Below are 26,187 nucleotides of genomic sequence, written 5' to 3' on the forward strand. Positions count from 1 at the left end.
AGAATAACTGACGTTTATTACAAATTGCAATTTCTCACGAGAAATATTTACGACTGACAAGATCTCCAAGTACATAAAAAAAATAAACGCGAATGAATGGTGTTATCACTCAAAGGAAGAGCTATTTAAACACTATAGGGACAAAAATGCAATAAGCTTCATTTAGATCACATTCTTGCATATCTTGTTCGCCCTTTATGGTTTCCTGTTGTTTTGTTTTTTTTAATGTATACAAAATACCTCTTCCGCAAACATACCGTGAAAGAATAATGATGTAATCCTTCCGTTTATCAATAAATAAATAACTAAGGAACTAGGCAACGACGACGGCGGCGGCAACGACAATGCCGCAAAACGGTGATCTTTTTCATTCTCTTTTTTAACTTGAAGGCCACTCTTACCAATTTGATTCTTGGGTAGTTCGCCGTTTCTGAAGAAGTTGAACGAGTTGACATAATCGCAAAGTAGCACAAAAGAAGTAAAGTTATATTTTTCACCTCAAGTGACGTTTTCGTTTGCGTTGCCGTCGTCGCTGCTAAAGTTCCCAACTGTAAATATGTCCGCTACACATAACAGACAGTTTCACCCGAGAATGAAGTCATTGTCCATGCTGGGAACCAGAATACAATAAAACAACCGAAAATGGATTCACAGTTAAACCATTACAACCACGACCATTTTTCAAAATTCTCTTTATTATGTCTTGCGGAAAACTTTCAACCGATTTTAACTGATATGTATTTCTGCTTTTTAAGCGGCACTCCCTAGACGGGAATGGCCTAGACACGTCACCAAAGTGTTTTTGGACTCCTTTTTTTTACAGCACTTCGAAAGTGTGGCCTGTACACAATGTATTTTTGAACATTTACATCTCGGTACCATGAGGTTTGATATTTCTTTGAATTGTTCCACTGAACACGACCGTGACTGCCACATCAAGGCCACATACTGTCCTCCTCAACAACAAGTGGAATCGGCGGCGCAAAAGGCTGCCAGAACTGCACGCTGTCGGGTTAAAATGGGGGCTCCGCCCAAAATCTTCACACATTTACGGAGATTGTTCTGGCGTCGATAGCTGAACGTGGGACAGGTTGCAATGTACAGTGTCAAGGTTTTTGCACACGTTTCGTTCTGACGTCAACCCGCGGCTTTGAAGGTAAACTGGGAGAGCTGTTGACTCTTTTGTCACGTGATACCAGCTTCGTTACCCTGTTTTCTGCAGATGGTCGACTGCGCATGTCAGACATGGGAGCGTTGATGAGTGAAATGGGTGTATTCTTATCTCCTGGTTTTCGAGTCGGAATGCTATTGTTACTGTCTTTAGAGCCACCTGACTCTCTCCTAGACACATGAATCACCGTAGGAAGTTCAGTATACTGATCAGATTCATACGACTTGACGGAAAAAGCTGGCGACGGCGCACTCCTCTTAAACGAAGTCAGCGGTTTTTGCTTTAGAGCACGCTCAGAAGGTGCACGCATGACGGAATTCATTTGTCTTTCTCTCTCGACTGAAACGGCAGCAGTATTTTCTTCCTTATTCAAAGTTAAAACCGATGTACGTTTCAGAACAGGGCTCGAAACATTGTAAGCTTTTATTTCCCGAGGCATATCTTTTACGCCGGTGAATTCTGTCTTTTGAGTGGGTGAATGCCCAGAATCTCTCTCCGGGGTGAAATGAATCCCGGCTATTGGCCTGGAGACAAAGTCATCCCTTGCCGTTCCAGTTAACCGCTGTCCTAAAAGAGGAGTAAATTCTCTTTCCTTTCCTGTTACTGGCCCTGGATCGCTGGCTCCATCAGGGCCGCTGTCACGAGGTCTCCCATGAATCCTTGCTGAAGTTGGTGACGCAGGTTCCCGGATGTCAGGCTCGCTTGAAGTGTGCAGCACTTTGAATACACCAGAACGAGGTGACTGTACGTCATCGACGACTTCTGGTTGGAGGGGAGACTGTCCTATGAAAACGAGGACTTTTAATACAGACATCAAAGATTTATTCTAATATTTAGTGGAATGGGTGGAAAAGAGGGTCCAGGAACTCTAACTATCATCCGCACGAACAGTGTTGGGTTCTGAAATAAACTTAAACTGTTATGGGAAAAGAAATTCTGACTAAAAACTTAGTAATTTTGCTTCATTGCGACATTGAAGCCGTCATGTACTGAGCTCACACGGTTTGAGAAGAGACCTACAATGTCGCCGGGGATGTGGTCTGGAAGAAAAGTATGAGATTATGATAGGACTATCAGCAGCTGCCTTCACTTTCTGATGTCCATAAGTAGCGAGGGCAACGTCAGTGAAGGCCAAGGTACAAGTGCAGCCGGAAGGACCGCACTTGGACAAAGTACTGCGAACTCCAAAGCTGGTCTAGGCTTAAGCGCAGTTGAACTTTTACATAGCATTTGTACAAAAAAAAAATGCATTATTACTATTCCAATAGACGAAGAGTGCTTTAGGAAGACTGCTACAGGAGTGAGAGGGACTTTCTCTATGCAAACCAGTGAGAGAAGAAATCCTTCAAGAAAGAGCACTTACAACACGTAAAGGCTCCTGACGGGAACACCGAATGACGTTTGTTGAAAGAAACTTGAGCTCGCTACATGGTTCACAGCTTACAGCTCCAAAGTGTCACAGAGGGTGGAGTTACCGAAACGCTCGCTATAATTACTACATATAATTGTCTTTACGTCTTTACAAAAATCAAGGGTACTACTCAAAAGAATGTATAAAACAAACAAGAAAACTCTCAACAGATTCTTCAAATGAACAGATAAGGAGAATTTGCATACTGACCAGGAGGCTCCTTGTCAGGACTGAGTGTTCGTAAAGCTTCAGCCATCCTGTTTAATTTGTCTTCAGTACTGGAGGGTGAGGTGTTCCCTTCCATCGCTATGCGATCTTCTTCGAGAAGCTGCTTTAGGCACTGTAGGTAGTACTTACGAAGCTTCTTGGCCGTAGAATGCCGCTCTTTTAACACTTCGCCTCTAAAACGAAGAACAGCAAATTGAAACTGGCGATACACAAAGAGATGACTTCTACTTAGGTTATTAAACAGTCAGATTCCAACGACAGTTTAAAAAGGAAGCAGACCATCATAGAGTACAAAATACTAAGACTCGTAAGTTGAAAGCATTTACAGTGGTGATTTTCAATTCCTTTTTAATCACAAGAACACGGCGTATCGACCCGAGTGGGGCAATTTGTTGTCCCTTCATTTAAATTCCCACAATTTTTACCTGATCTTTTTCGCAGCCGAAGTCTTTGTCTGGTTAACGTGATCTAATACGTCATCCCGTATCATAGCAACAGTGTCCAGGTAGTGTTGTCGCAGTTCTTCGAGTCCACGCGTGGCTGACACGTGATCGACACTACTGAAACTTGTTTCACTACCGCTTTCTGCTTGAAATGAAGTCTATGAAGTAAATGAAAAAGAAAAAACAATGTAAAAAAAAAATGAAAACCGCGATAAAACGGCTAATTTTGAAATGTTTTTCAAAGCTTAGTAGCTTCATCATTACCAGTGTTAACAGAAGTCGGATTTTCCAAAAATAACCAAAGCCTACTCAAAAACTTTAAAAGAAAACAACACACCGCCTCTTATCAAACACGTAACGCCAAACGGAGGAAACCGTCCATTAACCAAGCCACGATTATCTCTTTTCTCTTTCTACTGAATGGCCGAGACATAACCATGTTTGCTTCGATTGGATATGAAATGATAGATAGCCAACGAGGCAGTTGGCTAAAATCATCTAGTGGAATAATTGTTTTATTAAAAACAATCAAGAAATATTGCTATTACATCTAACTGATTTCGCTTTGCATGGCATAATAGCTCATATACCATGGCTGATAAGCCAATCAAATTCCTGGAATTGCATTGCACAATGACGAGTTACTTACCTGCGCAGCATCGGGCCTGGAATCTTGTCTCTTAAGATTATATTTTTTCTTTCTTTCTTCCGCCAGTCCTCTCCTAAGTTTTTCTATGGTAATTCCATACTCCCTCTTTACTGTGGCTAGTTCATGTTTCACTCTCTCCAGGGCAGTCTGATTTTCTCGTCTCTCGTTTGCCCATAATTCTTCTTGCCTTTGAATGGCATCTTCGCATTGTTTGTTTGTTTCTTGTCGTTGTTGTCCCTCCCATTGAAGTCTGGCGTTTTCCACAGCTTTTCTTGCTTTCTCTTCAAACTGTTTTTCCAGCTGAACCCTGTTAACAACAAACCAGAATAAACAAAGCTTGTCAACAATTCCTCACGAAAAAACGGCTTGCACCATATATGACCATAAATAACCGACTTAATAGTTTGGCCAGGGAACCAAACATATAGTGAAACCCTAACGACACCCCACTTCGCTTATTAATAATACTACCTTGCTTTTACCGTCACTAAGTTTTGGCCTGTAGGTGGTTCATGCAATCATGTTAATGGAAGTTTACTACTATGGTCAAGATTAACAACTGGCCCCGGGTTGCTCAAAGAGCGGATAACTCTATCCAGTGGATAAATCCGGCTATCCAGCAGGTACAATGTACTCCAACCAATACATTTTATCCGCTGGATAGCTACTTATCCGCTGGATAAAGTTATCCACTCTTTGAACAACTGGGGCCAGAGTTACAAAGAGCAAAGGAAGGTCGTCATTAATCACCTTCAAAAGGATGACTGATTAACGGACTGACTGACGGACGGACGGAATGATTGACTGACTGACTGACTGACTAACTCATAGATGGATGGATGGATGGATGGATGGATGGATGGATGGATGGATGGATGGATTGATTGATTGATTGATTGATTGATTGATTGATTGATTGATTGATTGATGGCCCATCTGATGTCGTAGGTAAGTCGGGCGCTCCGATCGGTTCCCCAATACAAGCATATAAACTCATACCATAGAAGTAAAAAAATCGCCCATGGCACTTCTTTTGAAGGCAAGGTTTCTCTCGCTTTGAACAAATCAAATCAGATATACCCCCGCCCCACCCGGGATATAGTGAGACCCCACGTATTAAGGGATTTGTGGGATTGCATGTTAAGTGTCGCGAGAGGTCAGGCAGTGGGATAGTGGGGTAGTTTACCTGTATATTTTTCTCTTTATGTGATCAGCAGGCAAAACGAATCCCGCTGCCGCACAAATGTCTGACGTCTGTAAGATTTGCCGAATATACCGAACTGTCTCCACTATTTTTCCTTCTGTAGATTGTTGTTTTCATTCGGATTTGGACTTAACAACCGCTCTAGATGCACAATTGCCCAAAAACCGTTCCACTTGTTTCACTCAACTTGGATTTAGAGCATCACTGCCGATATCTGACTTTTCTTGACAGCATCGCTTAAGCTTTCTTCAAGTTTTCATGAAGTTTTGGTGGGATTCTCAAACTTGGCCACTTTACTAATTTTTAGGTGACCTTTCTAGCAGTATCGATGAATTTTCGTTATACAGTAATAAATAAAATCATAACTGAGAAGTACCGTAATTAAGTCTATACTTAGCTTGATACAATCGGAATTCTAGTATCTCGTGACGTCACCTTTCATGTTGTTGTTCTTTTTCCCAGCCGCTCCTTGCTTTCTGTAGCTCGCTGTTCATCCTCGTACCCAGATCTCTTTCCATACGTGCACATTGCTCCTTAAATTTAGAGTCGCACTCACTGCGCAAGCGCTCCAGTTGATTATGTTGATCTTGCACCAAGCGAGTTTTCTCCTCCTGCCACTGGGCACGTGACGATTCATCCACCTGTAAAATAAATAGAGCAAGAAAGTTCAGAACGGGGTTGTTGGAACGCCAGTGAAATAGTCCAGGGTTGCCACTTATTAAGATAATATAAATTCCCTGTCTTTGCACTGACCACAATTCAGTTTTCAAGGCCATAGAAGACCATCTCTCTACCAATAAAGCCAGTGATGAAGCCACAAAAATCAAGTCCTTCATAAATGTCTTTTGAAACAACATTACCATTGCCAACGAGGCCTTTCCCAAACCTGGCACGAGTTGCATAAAACTTAACGGCGGGCGTAAATGCTATCGTCAGACATTAAAATACTGAATGTGACTGGGATGAAGGTCTAGCGTTAGCCGTTACGCCCGACGTTAAATTTTATGCAACTCACCCCAGGTGACTAGCAAAAACTGATAAAATTCCCTGCGCTCTTCACTGACTTTGAGGTAGACTTTATTATTTCCCTGACTTGATACAGAATCCCCTGACTTTTCTTTGACCGTGGCAACACTCAGCAACCCAGGATTAAAAGTAAACAACGGCTACTCTCAGAGTTAAAAAGTGTTTGAGCTGCTAATTTTAACTTAGAAAATGAAAGCAGCTGAAAAGTCAAAACGGCAAAAGGAATTTAGAGGGATCCAGATTACCGAGATGTAAACCAGACATCATATAACTGATTTTTATCCTGGATTAGCGGATGCACTCTCATCAATGTTTAGCATAACTACTTCTGAAATACGAACGCTTTGTGATTTATCTCACTTGTAACTGTTTAACCGTTGCTTTTAGTATGCTAAGCTGAAAAAGGCGCAAAAAAGTCGCATACCGTCTGAAACAAAAGTTATCTTATTAAATAGCACTTAGTCTAGAACGAAAATCACAGAGTTACTGAGAGTTGAAGAAGGTCCAAATCTCTTATTTGACTCTCAAAGAGTTTGAATCTGTCCAATGTTTCACAAGAGTAAAAAGGAAGTGATCTCCTTTGACTGCTAACTCTTAGGAGCCCTTACTGACGCTCAAAGGCGTTCAACTCTCGCCGACTCTTATCCGCTAGAATATATTTTCAAAAGAAAATAAATGACAACGTACATCCGCCGCGTTGGAATCGCAGGATGTTTATTGCCTTAGATTATTATTATTATTATAAATCATTAAACATCGATTCAAGGAATACGAACTATTCAGTTATGCGTTGAATTTACCGCATAGCTTTAGTAAAAATTTTATGTTATCGCTTCACAACAAACCGATAATACAAACTCACCTTCCTCCTCCTAAGTTCTTCTTCTAATTTCCTCTTTTCGGACGCGAATTTTCCCTCCGCTTCCTTGAGTGCATCATCCACAAGCTGTCGTTTCTCCTCATCATACTTAGCTTGCAGTTTTTCTGTTAAACTCTTTTCTAACTGACTTGCGCGCTCCTCAAGTTCATTTTCGTGGTTTGCTGCCCAGGCCTCTCTGGCAGTAGATAAAACACGGTCAATCTCTCCCTGAGTAGACTGGGCCATCTCCCTGCGCCAGTCCTCCCGTGCTGCCGACAGACGAGCCTGTAATGAAATGCATATAATTTACTTTTTTAAACGAGACTTTCGACACTTGCATGAGATTTGACCTTTAGGTTTCAGCAACTAAACAACACGAACAACAACAAACAGAGGGTACAAACTTGTACAAACTTATCAAGTCTTCATTCTCAAGAGGTTGTCGCACCAAATTAAAGTTTAAAACATGTCATGTCGCACTGAGATTTTTCTTCTCTTCCTACTTCCCCACCCAGCCTATGTTTCACACTCGTTAACTCGCCCGAACTTTCCGCGGCCCCTGTTGCCAACAAAAGATCGATCGCAAATCCCCTTTCTTCGGTTTTCTCCCCGTCTATGTTAACCAGTTGTTCAAAGAAGGGGCTACTTTATCCAGCGGATAAGTCACTTTCCAGCTGACAAAATGTATTGGTTTGAGTATATTTTTCCGCATTATCCACTGGATAGAGTTAACCGCTCTTTGAACAACCGAAGCCAGATTTTCGCAACAATTTCCCTATCTAAGTTGCGGAAGGAAGCTCCGGTAGCTCAATAAACAATATTTAAACCTATTCCTTGTACCTGTACAATGTCTTCTCGGTGAGAAAGCTCCTCTGCGGTCCACTGTTTTCTCGCTTGTTCAAGAGCCTCTCTCAACTCCTTGTGTTTAAACTCGTCTAAACTTTTGGTGTACTCAGCCTCGAGGTAAGCCACAGCTTCGTTTACTTCTTCTCGCTTCTGTTCTTCAGCCTCTTCTATCCAAGTCTCCTTTGCCTCCTCCAAGGTTTCTAAAATCTCCGCTTTTTTCTGCTCTTCAAATTCCCTGAAGATTTCCTCTCGCAGAGACTCGATTTCCGAACGTTTCTCCTCAGACAAACGCTTCTCCCATTGCAACTATTGGCAAAATGAACATTATTATTATTATTATTATTTCAAGTTTTAAGAGTCTCACATATTGTCGAAGAAAAGAAGGCAAATTCCACGGTTTTCGCATTTTTCAAATACACTGTAAGAAGCAAAGCGTTTTCATGTTTGCGTTCGTAATCTTTCTAATCTCCCCCACATTCTAGCTTAACCATCCTTGTACCTAAATTGGTGTGTTGTTAACTAACTGGAGTTTTTATATCACATTTTGGAATTTTTTTACTCCGCACATTGAGAAAATCTAGCGCTTATTCTAGAAATTGGCTTATGAGGTCCCAGTCGGCCCCCTTACAAGATGTTAGAGGGCCTTCTGTCAGAAAAAGTGGACCTAAGATGCTTGAACTTCCCAAGCACGGCTTTACATTTAGCAATATATCGGTGGTGTAAAACGTAAGATTTTCAGGTTGATCCAGTGGCAACTTGACTTAGTAGTGTAACTTCGTTGTCAGGTTTTTAGTCAAACAACTGTTCGATAAAGCCAGTTAAACTGTTAAACCTCTTTGTAATAGCACGATAGGCTTCCCTTGCGCCAATATATGTCCGCAATACCAAGGATCGCATAATTTAAAATGGGGTCATCCGTCAAGTGTAAGTAACAAACAGATGAAAACAAAAGTTCCAGAAAATTGAACCAAAAAAGGGGAAGGCCGGTGTTATTATTCAACACATTGTAACACTGCCGAAATATGGTCATATCGTAGAATTCCTGAAGCAACGCCCCCCCCCACCCCCGAAAGTAACGTTAAATTTTTATCTTCCTATTGAAATCCGAAAGTAACGCCCCCCCCCCCCCCCCCCGAAAGTAACGGCCCACCCGAAAGTAGCGGCCCTGAGTGCAGGACTAAACAACGTGCGGAATCATTTGTGACTTGATTGTAAACTTAACTGAATCCTGCTGTATGTGTCAGGAGAGTAAAACGATACAGTAGATGCAGTGTAATACGAACATTATTTTCGCTATGCAGTAGGAAACTTTTGGGCCTTTTTTGTTACAGTTTGCTTTGTTCATGTGGAGAGTTAATAACATGCATAAATGGAATGACCGTTTTTTTACCACCTCAAAGTAACGGCTACCCGATAGTAGCGGCCCCATTCGCCTGCTTAAACCGAAAGTAACGGGGGCCGTTACTTTCGGAATTCTACGGTAGTGCACTGAATATTCCTCGTCCGTAGTCAACAGATATCCTGCGATATACGCAATTTCGTGTCTGGGAGAAAAGCGGCAAAATAAAGATCATCTCCAGCTTTTCTGCAATAAAACTGTGCTTTGTTATCAATGTGTTGAATAATAAAACAATTATCCTGCTCAATCTTGCAGAATATCCCCTGAATATCGGGCGATATCCCGCGCGATTTCGCAGGGTAATAGTTAAATAGGAGCGCAAGAAACTCAATAAATTCTACAGTTATTCGTACCCTGGCCTCGCCAACAGCCTTCTCTACAGCCTCTTTCTTTTGTTTCTCAAACTGTTTGACGAGCTGAGAGCTGGTGGATTCTAGGGCGAGATCCACTTCATCTTTCTTTCTCGAGTTCCACTCATGTCGAGCCGTTTCCACCGCCACAGCTGTAAATAATGGACAAACAAGGACACTGTTAGCTTACTGACGTTTGAACAAAGTTAATATAGGAGAAGTTTTTGTTAAAAATTTTGACCTTGACCATGCACAAACCACAATAAATTTTGAATTGTGTTGGAGGAACTGGCCAATAGAAACGTTCCTGTTAAAATATTCAGCCATAGTGTGAGCGTTAAAACAAAGGATTGTGCACGGTCGCGGTCCTTCCAACATAAATTGCAGCACCAATGTTAACAACTTTGAACATGGCAAGGTTTCATAACCAGTCCCTCAATTAAAAGAAGCATTTAGGCCTTTTAAGGACGGTGCCTACTTTTGTTACTGCACATACGTTCTGCGCATCTCGAGATACTCGGGTTTCCTTTGGGTGGTGGCTAGTAATGCAGGGATATTTTCGGTTTAAAACTATGCGAGGAAAGCAGAACTTAGAACACACAAAAAAACTGTCAACAGGGAGATGCAATCGGCAAAAAATTGTTTGCGTAGATAACGACACGGAAAAAATTGTTTGTCTTGAAGATTTTTTCATCCTTCCTCCAAAAAAAATAATTGTCCGTCCCTAAAACGACATTATTTTTTTTCCTTTGCTCATTTACCTATTTGCCGCTGTTTCTCCTCTTTCCAGCCATCTTTGGCTGCCTGTAATGCCTGTTCCACTGCTTCACAGATTTTCCTCTCTTCTTCCTCTAACCACTTCACTTCAGCAATCGCCACAGCAGCTTCTGCCGCTTTGCTTCTTTCAGATTTAATTTCTTTCTGCCAACGAAGCCTTTCTTGAGCGAGAGCAGCCTGCAACAGGTTGTCCTTGAAAAGAAAATTGAGACAAAGCCGCATGATATACAAGAAACTCTCATTTATATCGTTTGCCTCTTTGTCGAACTAACATCAAACAATTTTCCGTTTTTTACCAGGGACCTAAATTTTACAACTCCTTGTGTACCGAAATCGTCAACTCGTCCTCCTCTATCTCCTTTCAAGAAAGCACTTAAGGCGTTTTTCTTTAATAACTATTAGCAGTTTTCATTTTCTTGTAGCTTTTCTTTTCGTAATATATCCTTCCGTTTGACATTGTAATTGTATGAAATTGTATTTGTATCCGTCGTTGTGTTCTTATCTTTTTTTTTTTTATTTCATCTTGTTGCCCCCGCAGGGTTTTGGCCCAGACGGCCAAAACCCGAGGAGGCACATTAGGACTCCCCGCGTATAGGGTATAGAATTTCGGTGTGTCGAGAAAAAATCTCGATTTTGGAGAAAACGGTTCGCAAAGGATTGCCGAATCTTTGCTGGGGGTGAATGAGGATTTGAATAAACAAGCGAAGAATGCTGGGAACGGAGTCTTTGCCAGTGCTGAAGGTAAGTCATAAGTGCTTATAGCTTTATAGATCATTCGGTTAAAGTCAAAATTGTGGGAAGAAGCATCGCTCATCGAGGTCTTTGAAGAATAGACTCGCACAAATTTATATATTGTTCATCGATCTTTGACCGTAAGACACGGTCACACCGGTCAGTGTAAAATGCAGACTGCAGACTGTAGACTGGGGGTAAAATGCAGACTCGGGGTAAAATGCAGACTAAATTATAAAGACTATCTTTTTAAAGTTACAGTCAATCCAGGTCACACGTGAACAGTAATTCCAAGAATGAAATGGACATTCGAATTTCTCTTTGTAATGTCCGACGTGTGAATGAAATGTTGGACTCTCTGGAAATCGTTCCGAGAAAGACGCATTAACTGAAAAAAAGATTCAAAATACTTGGGAAGCAATTGTTATTCTTGAAATATTCAATTTTGCAATGTAAATAAAAATTCATAGCTTTATACTGTCAATAAGCTAGGGAAATTTATACGGGAACTCTGAAATCTCGTTGACGATTTTGAAAACTGACATGTAAATTTCAAAACTCCGTTCAAATTTCAAAAATATCGTTTACGCGTGACCTGGGTTGACTGTAAAACACTCGAAGTGATTTTGGTCTGTATAGAAAGCTAATAAGTAAGTGTAGAATTCCAAAAAGATATATGTAGCGTTGTTAGCGAAAAAGGAATTTGAGGCTTGCGAAAAGAACTTAGGATTTCATTGCGTGACTTTTGGGGACGGCACCCTACTTGTTCCAATACTTTCAAAAATTATTTCTCCAAGAATTCGCTTCGAAATAAAGAGAAAAACCGCTCAACAAGATATTTAAATGTTTTAGTTTTGAAAAAAAAAATGCATTTGACGATGTGCTTTCGAAATATATCGGTGAATTATAAAGTGCGCGGATGGATGTACCGTCCGCCGTGAATTAATTACGTTGTAAACAAACCGAGTACAGAAAACTCAAAAATTCGTATCTCGGTAAATATATGTCCTATCGAGCTCATTTTTGTCTCTATAGAAAGCTGAGTAAATGTAGAATTCAAATATGAAAAGATTTCTGTTGCGCAGATAACGAGGAAGGAATTTAGCGCTTGCGAAAAAATCGTAGAAAATGAAAACAGTTCTCACGGTTTAAAATGAATGAATACTTTCCGGGATACAACCTGCCCAACCGAACAAAATTTAATTTTATTTAGTCTGCATTTTACCCCTGGTCTGCAGTGTTCAGTCTGCATTTTACGCAAAAAACAACATACCCTGTACAAAGCATCACACCATAAAAAAAAAGCGGGGGCAGCTTTAGTGAGAACTATTACTAGTAAATAATAACTGAGGAGACCTAATTAATATAAGCTTCATAGTTTCCTTTAGGTCTCCTCGCCATTGTTACATCTATTTTTTGTCTATTTTTTTTTGTTTACATTGTATTTGTGGTGTGGCAAAATAAATTTTTAAAAAAATGTAGTCTCATGCTCTACAAGGCTGATTCCCAAAAAACATTCCAAAGAGGCCAACGTTTGGAAGCTACTATCCTAGAGGTCCATTTCTCAAAATTTCCCCCTTAACCCTTTAATCCCCTAATGCTTTATTCCAACCCCTGAGGTCATGAGAATTGAGGATATGATCACCCAAGGTGAATTTTCTTGATATTTTAACAACTTCCCCAGTACTTTTATAAGAAAAGAATGGGTACAAGACAGAAGAATCTGTTCTTTGACATTAGGGGTTAAAGGGTCAAGGCGCGAAACACGAGCGACGAGCGACACGAGCAAGGAAGTAGTGCCTGGCTGAACTCCACGAAAACGGGCTTTAAGAAAGTTAATTACTCACTTGTGATTTGACCTCCTTGTCCCATTCCTCTTTAGCTTCAGCCACTGCGTTTGTTGTAGCCACCTCAACAGCTTGGTCAATCTCACGCTGCCTCATCTCCTCATCGTTCTTCAGCCAGTCCGAGTGGGCATGGGACAGAGCCAGCTCTACCGCCTGGTTGATTTGTTGGTCACGTGACTCTTTATGTGCCTTCTCCAACTCGGCGCGAACTTTTTCAATCTCCTGAGAGAGTACGGGAAGATTATTAAGTGATTTATTAAAACATGTAACCTAGGAAAAACTAATTTACATTCTTAAAACGGACAGGTCCATTACAAATTCTACTGCCAAGTACCTTACATAGTTCATAATCTATCAAAGAAAAATAACTTATCAAGAAAGGGAATGTTATTGGCGCGAAAAGAAAATGGCTAATCGTTTCTAGTAGTTCAAAGCAGCATCAGCATCAAAATGAGTTCAGTTTTGTAGTCTGTTTTCTGTTGCTTACAATAAAGTATCTCTGTCTCTTAGTTTCTGAGTGGAAATGTTACTGACAAGGAAAACATAATTTCCTACCCGATTAATGTAAATAAACATGCAACCAACCGGATGAAGACTGGTTATTCGGTGTTTTTCGTTCGTTCGTTCACTCATTCATTAACATTTTTTTTTTGGCCTTTACGATATAGGTGCACTTTGGTGACTTCAAGGTTTCCTTACTTTACTTCTCTCTTCTTTTTTTATTTTCAATTCTCAGTAATAGGCCATTTCTGAAAGCAAAGCTAAGTGTCTAAGTGCAAAGCTTTTCAAATAAAAATTAGTTTTGTTTGCACGTGAATGAAAACTAATTTTCACCTAGTCTCGCTTTTATATTGAGATAGGCCTCATTACGGTTCTCGACGCCATTTTGACGAGTAGACAAACACGTCTTGCAATAACAGTGTTTATATGAAAATCTGATGTAAAATAATTTTCATAAAACATCTCTTCTGAAACATTCATGAATTAAAAACTTTAGGCACTATGCAAAGAATTTTACAGAAAATAACTGAGGAATGTAGCTGTGCCAGAAAGCATCCAGTTGCGTTTGGCATTTCCATACATTTGCCGGTTTAGCGAACCAGCCGTGAATTGCTACTTAAAATAGTTCGCGGGAAAAAAAGAAATACAGGGAAATGTATGGAAAGTTCAAAACACGACTGGACTCTTTCTGGCACAGATACATCCCTCCATTTTTTTCTTAAAATCCTTTTCCTAGTGTCAAAAGTTTCCAATTTATGAATTTTTCAAAAGCGATGTTTTATGAAAATTATTTGACATCGGATTTTCATACAAACACTGTTATTGCATGACGTGTTTGCCTACTCGTCAAAATGGCGTCGAAAACCGTGATGAGGCCTATTCAAAGCTACTCGGATCTAGTAAAAAGCTCCCTTCATCACCTCTTTTGTTTTGAGTTTTTGTTCTTCATCCCATATTCGCCTCACTTCTTCAATAGCGTTAGACAAGCGTTTTTCCAGTTCATCATTATGATTCTTTATCCACTCCCTCCTTGCAGCAGCTATCTGATCATCAATGTCAGATTGATTGTCATTACATGAATGCTCATTCTTCCATTCCTTACGGGCATCAGCAACAGCTTCCTCCACTGCTCTGGTCTTTTCTTCTTCCATCTCCTACAGATAACAAACAACAACATCTCGGTACAAAAATAAATTCGCTCTGTAAAAGTGTTAGTGCAGAGCACTAACTGGAGACACTTTCCAGATCGAATTAGAATTTAGAAGTGTTGGTTTTTGAGGAGACTGGAAAGCCGGAATACCCGGAGAAAAACCTCTCGGAGCAAGGACGAGAACCAACAACAAACCGGTTCAACCAATATATGATACCGAGTCCGGGAATCGAACCCGAGACACACTGGTGGGAGGCGAGTTCTCTCGCCACTGCGCCATCCCTACTCCCCAATCCGGAGGTCTAGGGTTCAATTCCAGCTCTGACCGCTAGCTGGAGTTTTTCTCCGCAGCTCCACGTTCAACTCCTCGGCCACGCTTGTAAGTCTGCCTCCTGTCAGTTGAGGTTTTAAACCAAGTCATGTTCAATTTGAAATATTTGTGAAGTTAACATCCTCGACGCCACTAGTACTTCTTGCTATAAACACTGACCGAGGACAAATAAAGGTTGTTATTTTATTTTTATTTATTATGTTTAATTATCTGAAGCACTGGGCAGCATGTTACAAGTCCTTCGGCCTCCCGTTTGCGAAGCGACAGTTCTGCTTGGCCAGTTCAGACAAAAGGAGAGCGCCGTTAGCTACCTATTTCTCTTGCAAAAAAAATTAAATAGACCAAAGACGCTTCAACTGAATCATGTCAACTGAGCTATCCTGTTATTGATCTGGTGGTGGTCCGCGGCAGAAAATTGTACGTTTAAATCCTTCTTTGAAGCTTGTACTGCGAAAAGCGTATAATATCGGATTAAGACATAAACTACAATACAAGTTTAAAAGAAAGACAACCCAGAGAATTGAGAACAACTTGAAATCTATCTGAACATCCGCTCCCGACACTAAAACGGTGTAAAACACAGCAATTGGTCCATAACCGATAACAAATCCTAAAGTCGCCAGGATAAATGTGATAACAAGTTTCCTTTTCTCGGCACCTCTGTCTTCGTTGGTGTCTGTGGCACATATCGTATGGGAAAAGTACAGTCCTTTGATCAACGATCCATAGCAATAAAGGAACACAGCCGCTGGGATATAAAAACTACAGATGCAGAATATGATAACAAAAACTTTGGCTCTCTGAGTCATGGGCAAGTCCCAAGGTCCAATGCATTTAGAACGCGATTCACGCCATGCCTGAAAGAAAAATTCTGGAAAAGCTAGTAGAACACTTGAGATCCAAATAACGGCGACTGCCTGCTTGATATTCTCTTCTGTCAATCGCATAGCTGCTCTGAAAGGCTTCAGTAGAGCATGGTATCGTTCTATCGCCAGCACGGTTAGAGTAAAAGCTGAAGCCGCTATTGAAATCTCGCTGAGAATTATGAACTTGCAGGCGAATTTGCCAGAGCTGGTCGTCGAAATTCCTACCAGATGGGTAAAGAAGTATAGCGGAGCCAACGAAATGGTTATTACATTGCTCACGGCCAGGTTTGCTAAAAGGTAATTAGTCGTCGAATGCATATGTCGTGTCTTGTGAACAATTCGGATGACCAAAACATTGCCAATGAATCCAGTGACATAAAATGGAATGGCCGCCAACAAAAGTCGAAAGTTAAGGCTATCGGTATCAACCATGATGCTGTCAGGTATTTATCTTCCTCTTCTTCTCGCTCAAGATATTAAAATTTCAAAGACTGATGGTCATTTGCACAAGTTGCCCAGCGACGCTACAGTATGTTCCACGCAACTAAAATCAATTATCTCCTTCGCTCGACAAAGGATGTCAACTCAAACAGTTCAGTTATACGACAAACAGGTCACAAACCTGTTATTTTGCCACCCTTCACACTTGGCAATTAAAATCCTCCTGCTTTTACCATATTACAAACGAATAAATTAAACGTAAAATAAGATTTTTTTTTTTTACTATTTAATTCTTTCCATTCTTGTTTAACTGATATATGTTCATCCTGCAACCTTAACGTCAAACCGATTCTTGCACTAAAACAAAAAATTCCTAGTCTGCTTCTCCTTTAGTTCCACATCACGACATTTTCCACGGATTTTTTTTCCTTTCTTCCTGCTAAATGCATGTTATCCGGGCAGCGGTTTAAGTTGTTCCTACATAAGGACAACTTGCATATGTGTCAAAGTGGGGTAATACCACAAAGCTAAGTTTAAAATATACGTTGAGTTATACGCCAAACAGTGCACAGACTTGCTATTTTGTCGCTCTTGGCAGATCTGGCAATTAACATTCTCCTGCTTTTACCATATTACAAGCGAATAAATTTACCGCAGAATAACATATATTTTTTTATTTAATAATTTCCATTCTTGTTTCTGTTCATCGTGCACCCTGAATGTCAAATCGATTCTTGAACAAAAACGAAAAATTCCTAGTCTGCCTTTCCTTTAGTTCCATTTCATAAAGTTTGTCTTGGGATTTTTTTCGTTTATTTTCCTGCTAAACGTGCATGTTATCGGTGCAGGTGTAACTTGTTCCTACATAAGGACAACTTGCATATGTGTCAAATTAGACTGAATAATTTATTTAATGTCAACAGAGCCGTTTTCAATTGAATGTCGTAAAACCAAAACCAAAGTAATTACTCTGGCCAATCACGACAGATGTAAACAACACAACGAGCCAATCAGAACTCGAAGCAAATACATGTAACTGGCCCCAAGCGCGGAAAACTCGTGCGGCGAAAACTCGATAGGTTTTGGCTTATGTTAAAAGTGCTTGACAACAATCCAGGTCGAATTGGAACTTGCAAATGTTGAGAATTGCGTCAACGGGGCCGTACGGGTAATAAATCGCGATTACGTAGCTATCAGCGATAATTGAGAGACCTTTAAATCTTTAGTGAGGCATTGAGTCTAAGTATGATTTCACTCTAAACAGAAGAGAAAGAGGTCAGAAAAGATACTTGTGTAACACACGATAGAGCAGTTTTCCAATGAACGTAACCATCAGCTTTAATTTTGTTTTATGTTCTGATAGAGCGCTTTTCAACTAACTGTCCAAAGTAATTCACGCTTGCTTTGGTATTGCTTTACTTGTAACGCATGCGCACTACGGGAGCTGCAAAATGTATACTGAAGGGTCCCTCACACCAACACCAGTAAAAATTCAAAATGACTCAAATATTAAATATGTCAACCTTTAGAAGTTGCTCCTTGTTTCTCGTGACTTCATCTTGAACTCTTGTTGTCTCTTCTTTCTTCCACTGATCACGTTCTTTCTCCAATTCCTCTGTGTACTGCTTCTCAAGAGATGACCGCAGTTCATCCACTAATCTGGCTTCACTCTGTAAAAACACATCATATCACATATCTAATGACTGCCATAAAGCTACCTTCGTCAAGATTTCCCCTTTAAACACAGCGTCGTGATAAATACAGCTGCTCTAAGACTCCCCTTCACACAAAAAAAATTGATCAGCTTGAACCTGAAAATACAGAAGTGTTCAAGATGCTGGGAAAAGTCGCTTTCAGTGGGATTAAAGAAGGAAGACTGATCTTTGAATCAAGTGAAGTTACTAGACTGGAAGATTATGGGCTGCAAACGCTCAGTAATCACTCTGATTGGCTGTTACAACAAATGCAAACAACAATACAACAATCAGGATTTGTGGTAAAACAATGCAACTGTACAGCTCGTTTCTGGTCCTTCTTTTTCATGCAACATTACTATTACATCTGACGACAAAAACTGGCGATAAAAAGGAACGACGTTTCGACCTCTCTAAGGTCATTTCCAAGTTATAAGAGAGTGATTGAAAGTTAACGTTTAATTTTTCCTACATATGCTAATTTTCAATCGCTTTCTTACAACTTGAAAATGACCTCAGAGAGGTCGAAACATCGTTCCTTTTTCTCGCTTGTTTTTATCGTCAAATACCTATCGAAGAAACTTCTTATAAGATTAATATTACACCAAGGAATGTGACCTTGATGTTTCAGTGCAAATACTTTCAGAACCACGTGTACACATGACCCTGGACTTGACAAAAGTCCGTTTGTTAAAACTTTGACCCCAAATGTCAAAGAACAAATTCTCCTATCTTGTCCCCATACTTTTCTTATAAAAATACTCAGGAGAAGTTATTAAACTATCAAGAAAATTCACCTTGGGTGATCATATCCTTAATTCCCATGACCTCGGGGGTTGAATAAGCATTGTTATTATAAGAAGAAATTTTATGCTGTTAGGTCATGGATCATGAGCAACAAAGTTGTTAAACACAAGCTACAAAGGTGCAAGAAGTCTGCCTGGGCTGTTCAAACTACTTTCCCTCAATTGGTAAATTCTCACCTCAGACAGAAGCATTTGTTTCTCCTTATCAAACTCTTCTGTTAACCTCTGTTCCAAGCCACGACTCTCTTCACTCAGCTGAACATAGCATTCCTTTATCCTGATCAACTCTTCGCTGTTTTCTTCCAATTCTTTCCTGCAAAAAAGTACTGTCTTCTTAGACGTTTTCAGTCATTCCAGTTATTTTAGCTTAGCCAGTTTTGTCTTCCTTTTTACCCAGGACGATCCTGAAAACAACGCTTGCGTGAGATTGCCTACAGGTGAGAGGCAATTACACTGTAGTGTATCATTTTGCTTTTGAACGGTAATAATGCTGAAACATAATTATAGTTGTACTACAGAGATAAAGCAACCATTTCAAGATAAGCTGTACACGGTTGCACCCTGTCACATGAGCCTGTAAAGTTTACACAATTACCATAAAGGCATTAAAATAAAGACAAAACTATGTCTACATCTTTAAAAATCCTCAAACAGATCAAATCAGAAAGCACTATAATTCCAAACAATGCAGACTTTTCATGACGAAAAACAAATACTACAACAACAGCACAGTCAGGTGAGACTCCAAGTGACACATGTTGATACTCTTTCATGTATAATATGCAGCCACCAGGGTAGCACGGAAGGTGCAGTGGTGAGAGCACTCTCTTCCCACCAATTTGGCCCGGGTTCGATTCCCGGACTCGGCGTCATATGTGGGTTGACTTTGCCATTGCTTCTTGTCCTTCTCTGAGATGTCTACTCCAGGTTCTCTGGTTTTCCCCTCTCCTTAAAAACCAGCCTTTCCAATTTCTAATTCGATCTGGAATCTGAGGGCTACAGGTTTGTTAGTCATAACAGACTGTCAAATGTCACCATCGTTAAAACAACAAAGTTGATTATTTTTAGAAAATGAAACAACTGAACTTTTCCCAGAGTATTGACTTGCGAGAATGAGTCACACATACTTTAAATTTTGCACTATCTGCTGATGTTCCTGGTTCAGTTGATCTCTTAACAAGTTCTTGGAATCTTCATGAAGCTGAAGGCATGCTTCTCTGCATCTAAGAAAAAAAGACAAGTTAAAAGTCTTTAAAACACCTAAACCATCATGGACAGGGATTTGATTGAGTTTATTTATCAGGGCCTGGTTGTTCAAAGAGTGGATAACTCTATCCAGTGGATAAATCTCTATCCAGCGGATAAAATGTACTCCAACCAATACATTTTATCCGCTGGATAGAGTAATCCACTCTTTGAACAACCGGGACCAGCTGTGGAAATCAACTTAGGGAAATATGTTATGAATTTTAGTAAGTTACTTTTCTATGCTGATTCTTTTGTCTTCATCAAATTCTGCAACCATCTGAAATTAAAATATAAAACAAATCAAGTACGTTTTCAAACAAATAAAATTTATTGACCTTACACCACAGGTTGAATACATAGGATAAAATACCACTAAATTACCAGCAAGCAATGAAAGGAAATCTCCACTCCTGAAAGATATATTATTGACATAAAATTGTTTGAAATATTTTCTTTGGAAAACACAGATAAATGCTTCATATAAGAGTAACCGGGAAATTATTATAATATTATAATTTCTTGTCCACATTTGCTTTTAGTTTTCGTGAGTGTTGCTGTTCAATTTATTGTTCCCTACAAAAGAATCTTTGTTTTTGTTTTTTCATGTGTCATATAATATACCAAAATGACAGCCCATACAGCAACCAGTGTAATATTAATTTTATAAAGAGAAATTAAGTGATACTCCTCTCAATTTTCTTTGTAAACTGAAATGTCCTCTCCACTTGTTGTCAGAATTTAAATTTCATTTCAAACTACTTGATATAACAGTGGAGGTTCCGCCAAATAGCCAGAAGAACATGTACACAAGAACAATCTTTCCTACACCTGTACATGTGTTTGGGGTGCATGTAAACACCAAAACTCTTTTACCTGAGCCATCTGTTGTTTCAGTTCGGCACAGGTTTCTGATAATTCTTCTCTTTGTTTAAGAGCTTCGTCAAGATCACTAGCAGACTCCTTCAATTAACAAAAGAATAATACTCATAAATTATATGAAGCTATATTTTACTCCATGCCAAATTATACAACCCAAACTTATAGCCCAGTGATGGAGTCCCAAGTTTTTGCAAAATTCACAGAAAATTCACATTTGATAATACATGTAGTAAGCTTTTCAGATCTTATCCAAGGCATTTCTTTAGCATCCGCAAGCTTGTTTTAACTTCTGGCTAAGAGACCAAAGCAATATGCAATGTGTCTCAATGAAACTCTCAGATAAATAATAATATAGAATAATTACTATTCAAACTATTAATTTGTGTAAAAATCATCAAATTTTCAATTGACACTGAGGTGTATTACATGTATGCTTGCAAGGAGGACAGGTAAAAAAAATGCCACCCCCTGTATTAAAAATTCAACTCATCCAAATGACCTGTAATGACTGTATGTACACTTCAAAAGAGAAATGCTTGAACAAGCTACATATACTAGTAATAATAATAATAATAATAATAATAATAATAATAATAATAATAATAATAATAATAATAATAATAATAATAATAATAATAATAATGGTTTATTAACAGATCCACTGGGTGGCTCTTCCCTGTTAAATTACAATAATTACAATTACAAAATAAATCAAATTAAATTAAATTAAGTTATTTACAAATTATACAGCAAAAACAGGATTAACGGAAACCAATTACAGTAAAACTAACTAATGGCTTTGTACTCTGCTTCTTAAAAAATTCCTTGAGAGTCTTAAAAAGTAGTATTACTATATAGTATTACTATATAAAATGAAGAACCTGTAAGTTTCTCCTTGCCATGTCCAAATCTTTCAGGGCTTTTTGATGTTCTTCATCTGAAATGAAAATAAGTGAAATTCTGTAGGAAGGGAGAGGTGGAAATATTAGGGATCAAGTGGGGGGGAATGGACAGACAAAGAGAAGGAAGGAGGGGAGAGAATAAGAGAGGGTCAAAGAGGTATGGATAAAAGGAGGAAAAGACAGAGGGGAGAGAGGAGTAGAGTGAGACTAGAAGGAAATTAGAAAGAGATGGAAAAAGGATGGAGAGTGTGAGGATAGAGAGAGAAATGGATGGAACAAGTTTAATTCCATGGATATTCCATGGATATGCCATAGAAGAACACAAGAATGCTGAACTGTGCGCACAACACAATCATTACCTGGGTCCTTCTTGTCATTTTCCATTTCTTGGATCTTTTTCTGAAGTTCTTGAGATTTCAACTTGTTTTATGATTAAGAGGAAGAAAACTATTAAGAAAACATGCTAAACAATATCGGGTACCGTATACAAAGAGAATTTCCTGCCCTCTTAAGGAAAACCAAGTGCTCACTCTTCCTCCAGCTTAACTACTAACAATCCTGGGAAAAAATCTTGGCCCATCAAGAGGGGCTTTGTTCCCCCACCCCTCCCCCTGACAATGTTGAGCCCATGGGCATACATGTAGAAGTCAACTTACAAAATTGATTTGTGGGGAGGGAAGAGGCAATCTTGTACAAAACAACATAAGCATCATTTTATGTGAGGACTGGTTGAATGTTCGTGTTTTGTTTGAAAGTTTAAGCTTTGCCCCTAGAATGTTTGTTCAGGATTGAAGCCATTTAGGAAACGTATGGTAGAGCGTGTCTGTATAACAATATGACACAAGAAAAAAATTGCCTGTTTTCTCTCTGCAAGATACACTGTAACTCTACCTCATGTTCCTGAGCAATCATCTCCATTCTCTGTGCATTTGTTTCTTGTTTGTTTAGTTGATCTTTTAAACTGCTCAACTCTTTCTCCAGATTCTGTACTTGCTCTCTTTTCACCTTGTTACTAATCAAGCATTGCTCCAGTTCTTTCCTTAACTCACTGACTGTTTCTTCCAAGGGCATTTTACTGAGAAAAACAAACAACAGTAGAGAAAACTTCAAGGGTTTGAGGTTTCAAGCATTCTTAATAAAAAAATTATTTGCATGTGAAAAGATTAGCCTGCTTAGGCCTAACTGTGTAGGCTAGTTTCAGTTGAATACAAAGTTAGAATACAAATACGGCCTATTTGTCAATTATCTTGATTAAATACAATTAATATTTCAAGACTTACTCAGATTTTGGAGTACTCCAGTTTTCTTTGTTCAGGTTTCTCACGGTGAGATGAGCAAAGGAGCTGTTGTCATGGATGTTAGATCCTACCCCTACACCAAGCCTGCTGGCACTCTCATACATCTTGACCTGCTCTTGAAGCTCTGTCAGCTCATGCTATAAAGAACAATATTTTTAGTCAAACGAGAAAAGTTTCATGAACTTAATTTACTTGCAAACCAAGGCTGTGCTCTAAGGAAAATTTCAGGGAGCCCTTCAGGCTCCCAAGTGTTTTAGCTGGGATGCCCAGGCCTCCTAGTTGGTCGCCCAAATTAATAAATCAGTCAGTTAATTATTAAAAATTAAACAAACTGTTTTTGTAACAAGTCAAATAGAACTATGTGCATTTATTAATTGTTTTTATGTTCATGAAACATCATATCCTTTGACCTCTTGAAAGCCTATCATCACTTATAGTCAAATATTATTTAATTCACACTGTCTTATAGAAGCAGTGCAAAACATTTTTTCAAAAATGAATAGTACACATATACCAAAGATAATCTGATAAACCTAAAACTGTCTCATTGAAGTTCAATTCAAAGCATCATACAAGCTTTGCAAAACACTATTTCGTTTGAACTCTGTATACTTAATTCTTTAGAAATTCTCAACGACAGTGTTTAAATTGGAATTACAAATTACAAACTACGGTAGATCAATACTGTCAACAATTCCCCTTTATGTGGGAGTCCAAGAGTTTAAACAAGGCAGCAAGATCTTCATCCACTTTTTCTTCAACAAAACATTGCCGCTTTACTGCTCTGATGATCAGTGAATTCGTTAATTTTAAGCCGAAGCGTGCGAAAAAAAACCCTGCATGTTGTCATATGATCCCCATCAAAGTTTTCGTACCATGAGAAACAATGGCAAAGCCGCCGAATTTTTCATGTTTTTTAATGGAAAAGTAAGATTAAGGTCTGTTTAGGTAATTTTTATACAAATGTTTTGGTCAAAAATAAGAAAACTATTCTTTTTACTAATCATTTAGGTTGAAAAGATAATTCGTTTGCGACAAATGACTGAGATCCCGTGGCGGCTTTCCAGGGAAAGCTGCCATGAATTTCTGCAACGAAACCCGCGGCCGTCCCAAAACTGTTATCTTTTTGAATAAGTCGTCTTGTCGGAAAGTCATCGTTTAAGAGCAGAACAGAATCATTTTCTTTCCTATGTTATCGGTGAAATGTTCAGGACAAATGAGCTTTTTGTGGATTCGGTCGATTTTATTTTTAGTGCGTGATACGTAATAACTTGTCACGACACCAAGGACAATGCGGGACTTATAGAGTTTACAACAATCAAAAAATAAATGTATCTTTTCTTTTTTATACATCGTGTTTTGCTGGAAAAACAATCTTAAGTTATGTTTTACCCTCACAGACACGGCAGTAAAAAGCCTGCTAAAATATTACATTTATTTAGCATAAAAGAGTGACTCCCGTGTTTATTCAGCGATTTATTAATCGCCGACCGTACTTTACGCCTATCAGAGCAGAAGTAACAACTTCTTTTGAAAAACTAGCTGATGAGCCATCCCAATTTAAAGGAAAAATTTTAATGCTATTGGAATAGCCGTTAAAATCGAAAACTGTGCAGCTAGTCAAGTTCGAAGTCAAGGATTATGCTACATGTGAACTCACGTGGAACAACCTTTGAACATCAACCCGCGCCCGACTGAACAACATTTTCTTTTAAAAGAGCGACTCTCGTGTTCATTTAGCGATTTATTAATCGCTGACCATACTTTAAGCCTGTCAGAGCAGAAGTAACAAATTCCTTTTGAAAAACTAACCAACGAGTCATCCTAATTTAAAGGAAAAATTATAATGCTACAGTCAACTCTCTCGTAAGCGACCACCCTTGGTGCACGACAAAGTGGTCGCTTACGGGAGGTGGTCGCTCACGGGAAAGATCAATAAAATAAGCCTAATGCTGGACTGATAAATTAATTACCTAAAAATATTACCCTAGCAGCTAAAATTAGGCAAATAGAAACTAATTTATTTGATTTTTTCACGTCTATTCATTCTTCTGACGAAACTTTGTGTAACATTTTGGAACAGATCACTGTAACATTTCCCATTTACCTACAGATCTAATTATAGTAATCTTCTCTGTCTGTAAACTGTCAGTTGTCCGGGGTAGCGTCATTAAAAATTGAACTTTTGTTGCTTCTGAGTAATTATGTACTCAGATCATACGCGAATATTTCGGGTGGTCGCTTACCGGAAACGGAAAACAAAAGAATATGTCAAATTTCTGGCCTAAAAAGTGGTTGCGGTCCCTTAGAAATTTGAGTGGTGGTCGCTTACGAGAGAGCTCTTGAAACAGTATTTAACTGAGAAACAAAACGGTTGTTTACGAAGTGGTCGCTTACGGGAGGTGGTCGCTTACGAGAAGTGGTCGCTTTGAGAGAGTTGACTGTATTTGGAAAGCGGTTAAAATCGAAAACTGTGCAGCTTGTCACGATCAAAGTCAATGATTATGTTACACGTGAATTCACGTGGAACGACCTTTGAATATCAATGCGCGCCCGATTGAACAAATTACGTATTACGTACAAATTAAAAGGAAATTACCAACTAACCTTTAGTGAAATGCACTGTCCTTCAGCAACATTCCTAGCAGAAGTGCTTTCTTGAAGAGCCATCCGCAACTGGTTAATTTCTGACATGGTCCCTACACATACAACAAAGTGCAGAGAGCAATTAAAAACTCTCATAAAACAAACACATCATCCAGGACTAAAAGAATGTGCTGCATACCTGACTTGAGAATTTCTTGACACTGCCTCTGACTGGAATCCAGGCTCTTAGTAAGTGAGTTTATCATGTCTGCCTTCTCAACAAGTTCATCCCTCAGCTGATTAGCTTCTTCGTGCTAGCAAAGTACATAATATACATCTATAACAGAGTAACCAGCTAAGCCTTCTCACAAATGATCTGTACAAGTAGGCAACACAATAGACTACAAGGATTCAGGATCAGGTTCATTTAACAGTACAAAAGAACATAGAAAAGATTGCTGATTAAATCAGCAATCTTTTCTATGCTCTTTTGTAACATATACCAGAGGTTTCATTAGAAGCCGGCAACCTGCCAATTCTGGC

The 26,187-nt window shown here is 39.2% G+C and overlaps 2 protein-coding genes across 3 annotated transcripts in view; both read right to left on the reverse strand.

Moving 5' to 3' along the window:
• Window positions 1-677: 677 nt before the first annotated feature.
• Window positions 678-26,187, reverse strand: part of LOC146467818 (uncharacterized) — a 36,282-nt gene continuing 10,772 nt past the window's right edge. The window contains exons 6-27 of one of the 2 annotated variants that reach the window (XM_085125723.1): window positions 25,844-25,958; window positions 25,666-25,757; window positions 23,041-23,195; window positions 22,652-22,835; window positions 22,120-22,180; window positions 21,740-21,795; window positions 20,853-20,939; window positions 20,213-20,256; window positions 19,859-19,954; window positions 18,909-19,044; window positions 17,755-17,901; window positions 14,364-14,597; window positions 12,943-13,164; window positions 10,348-10,555; window positions 9,590-9,738; window positions 7,832-8,143; window positions 6,995-7,276; window positions 5,542-5,747; window positions 3,903-4,209; window positions 3,236-3,411; window positions 2,793-2,983; window positions 678-1,949 (exon numbers count right to left, since the gene is read on the reverse strand). In XM_085125723.1, coding sequence (XP_084981849.1) covers window positions 1,921-1,949; window positions 2,793-2,983; window positions 3,236-3,411; window positions 3,903-4,209; window positions 5,542-5,747; window positions 6,995-7,276; window positions 7,832-8,143; window positions 9,590-9,738; window positions 10,348-10,555; window positions 12,943-13,164; window positions 14,364-14,597; window positions 17,755-17,901; window positions 18,909-19,044; window positions 19,859-19,954; window positions 20,213-20,256; window positions 20,853-20,939; window positions 21,740-21,795; window positions 22,120-22,180; window positions 22,652-22,835; window positions 23,041-23,195; window positions 25,666-25,757; window positions 25,844-25,958 — 3,489 coding nt within the window. In that variant the 3' untranslated portion in view covers window positions 678-1,920. Of the gene's footprint in view, window positions 1,955-2,792; window positions 2,984-3,235; window positions 3,412-3,902; window positions 4,210-5,541; window positions 5,748-6,994; window positions 7,277-7,831; window positions 8,144-9,589; window positions 9,739-10,347; window positions 10,556-12,942; window positions 13,165-14,363; window positions 14,598-17,754; window positions 17,902-18,908; window positions 19,045-19,858; window positions 19,955-20,212; window positions 20,257-20,852; window positions 20,940-21,739; window positions 21,796-22,119; window positions 22,181-22,651; window positions 22,836-23,040; window positions 23,196-25,665; window positions 25,758-25,843; window positions 25,959-26,187 lie in introns of both variants that reach the window. The other variant, XM_085125722.1, reaches the window with a different exon arrangement.
• Window positions 15,179-16,359, reverse strand: LOC146467819 (substance-P receptor-like). Its single transcript, XM_085125724.1, has one exon. The coding sequence runs from the start codon at window positions 16,220-16,222 to the stop codon at window positions 15,308-15,310; it is 915 nt and encodes a 304-aa protein (XP_084981850.1). The 5' UTR covers window positions 16,223-16,359; the 3' UTR covers window positions 15,179-15,307.

This window comes from Pavona decussata, unplaced genomic scaffold (assembly GCF_977016875.1).
Source record: "Pavona decussata unplaced genomic scaffold, jaPavDecu1.1 SCAFFOLD_134, whole genome shotgun sequence".
NCBI classification, from domain to species: domain Eukaryota; kingdom Metazoa; phylum Cnidaria; class Anthozoa; order Scleractinia; family Agariciidae; genus Pavona; species Pavona decussata.

Bases quoted from the DNA above. Each gene is read 5' to 3' on its own strand.
- LOC146467819 (XM_085125724.1), bottom strand. From the start codon at position 16,222: ATGGTTGATACCGATAGCCTTAACTTTCGACTTTTGTTGGCGGCCATT.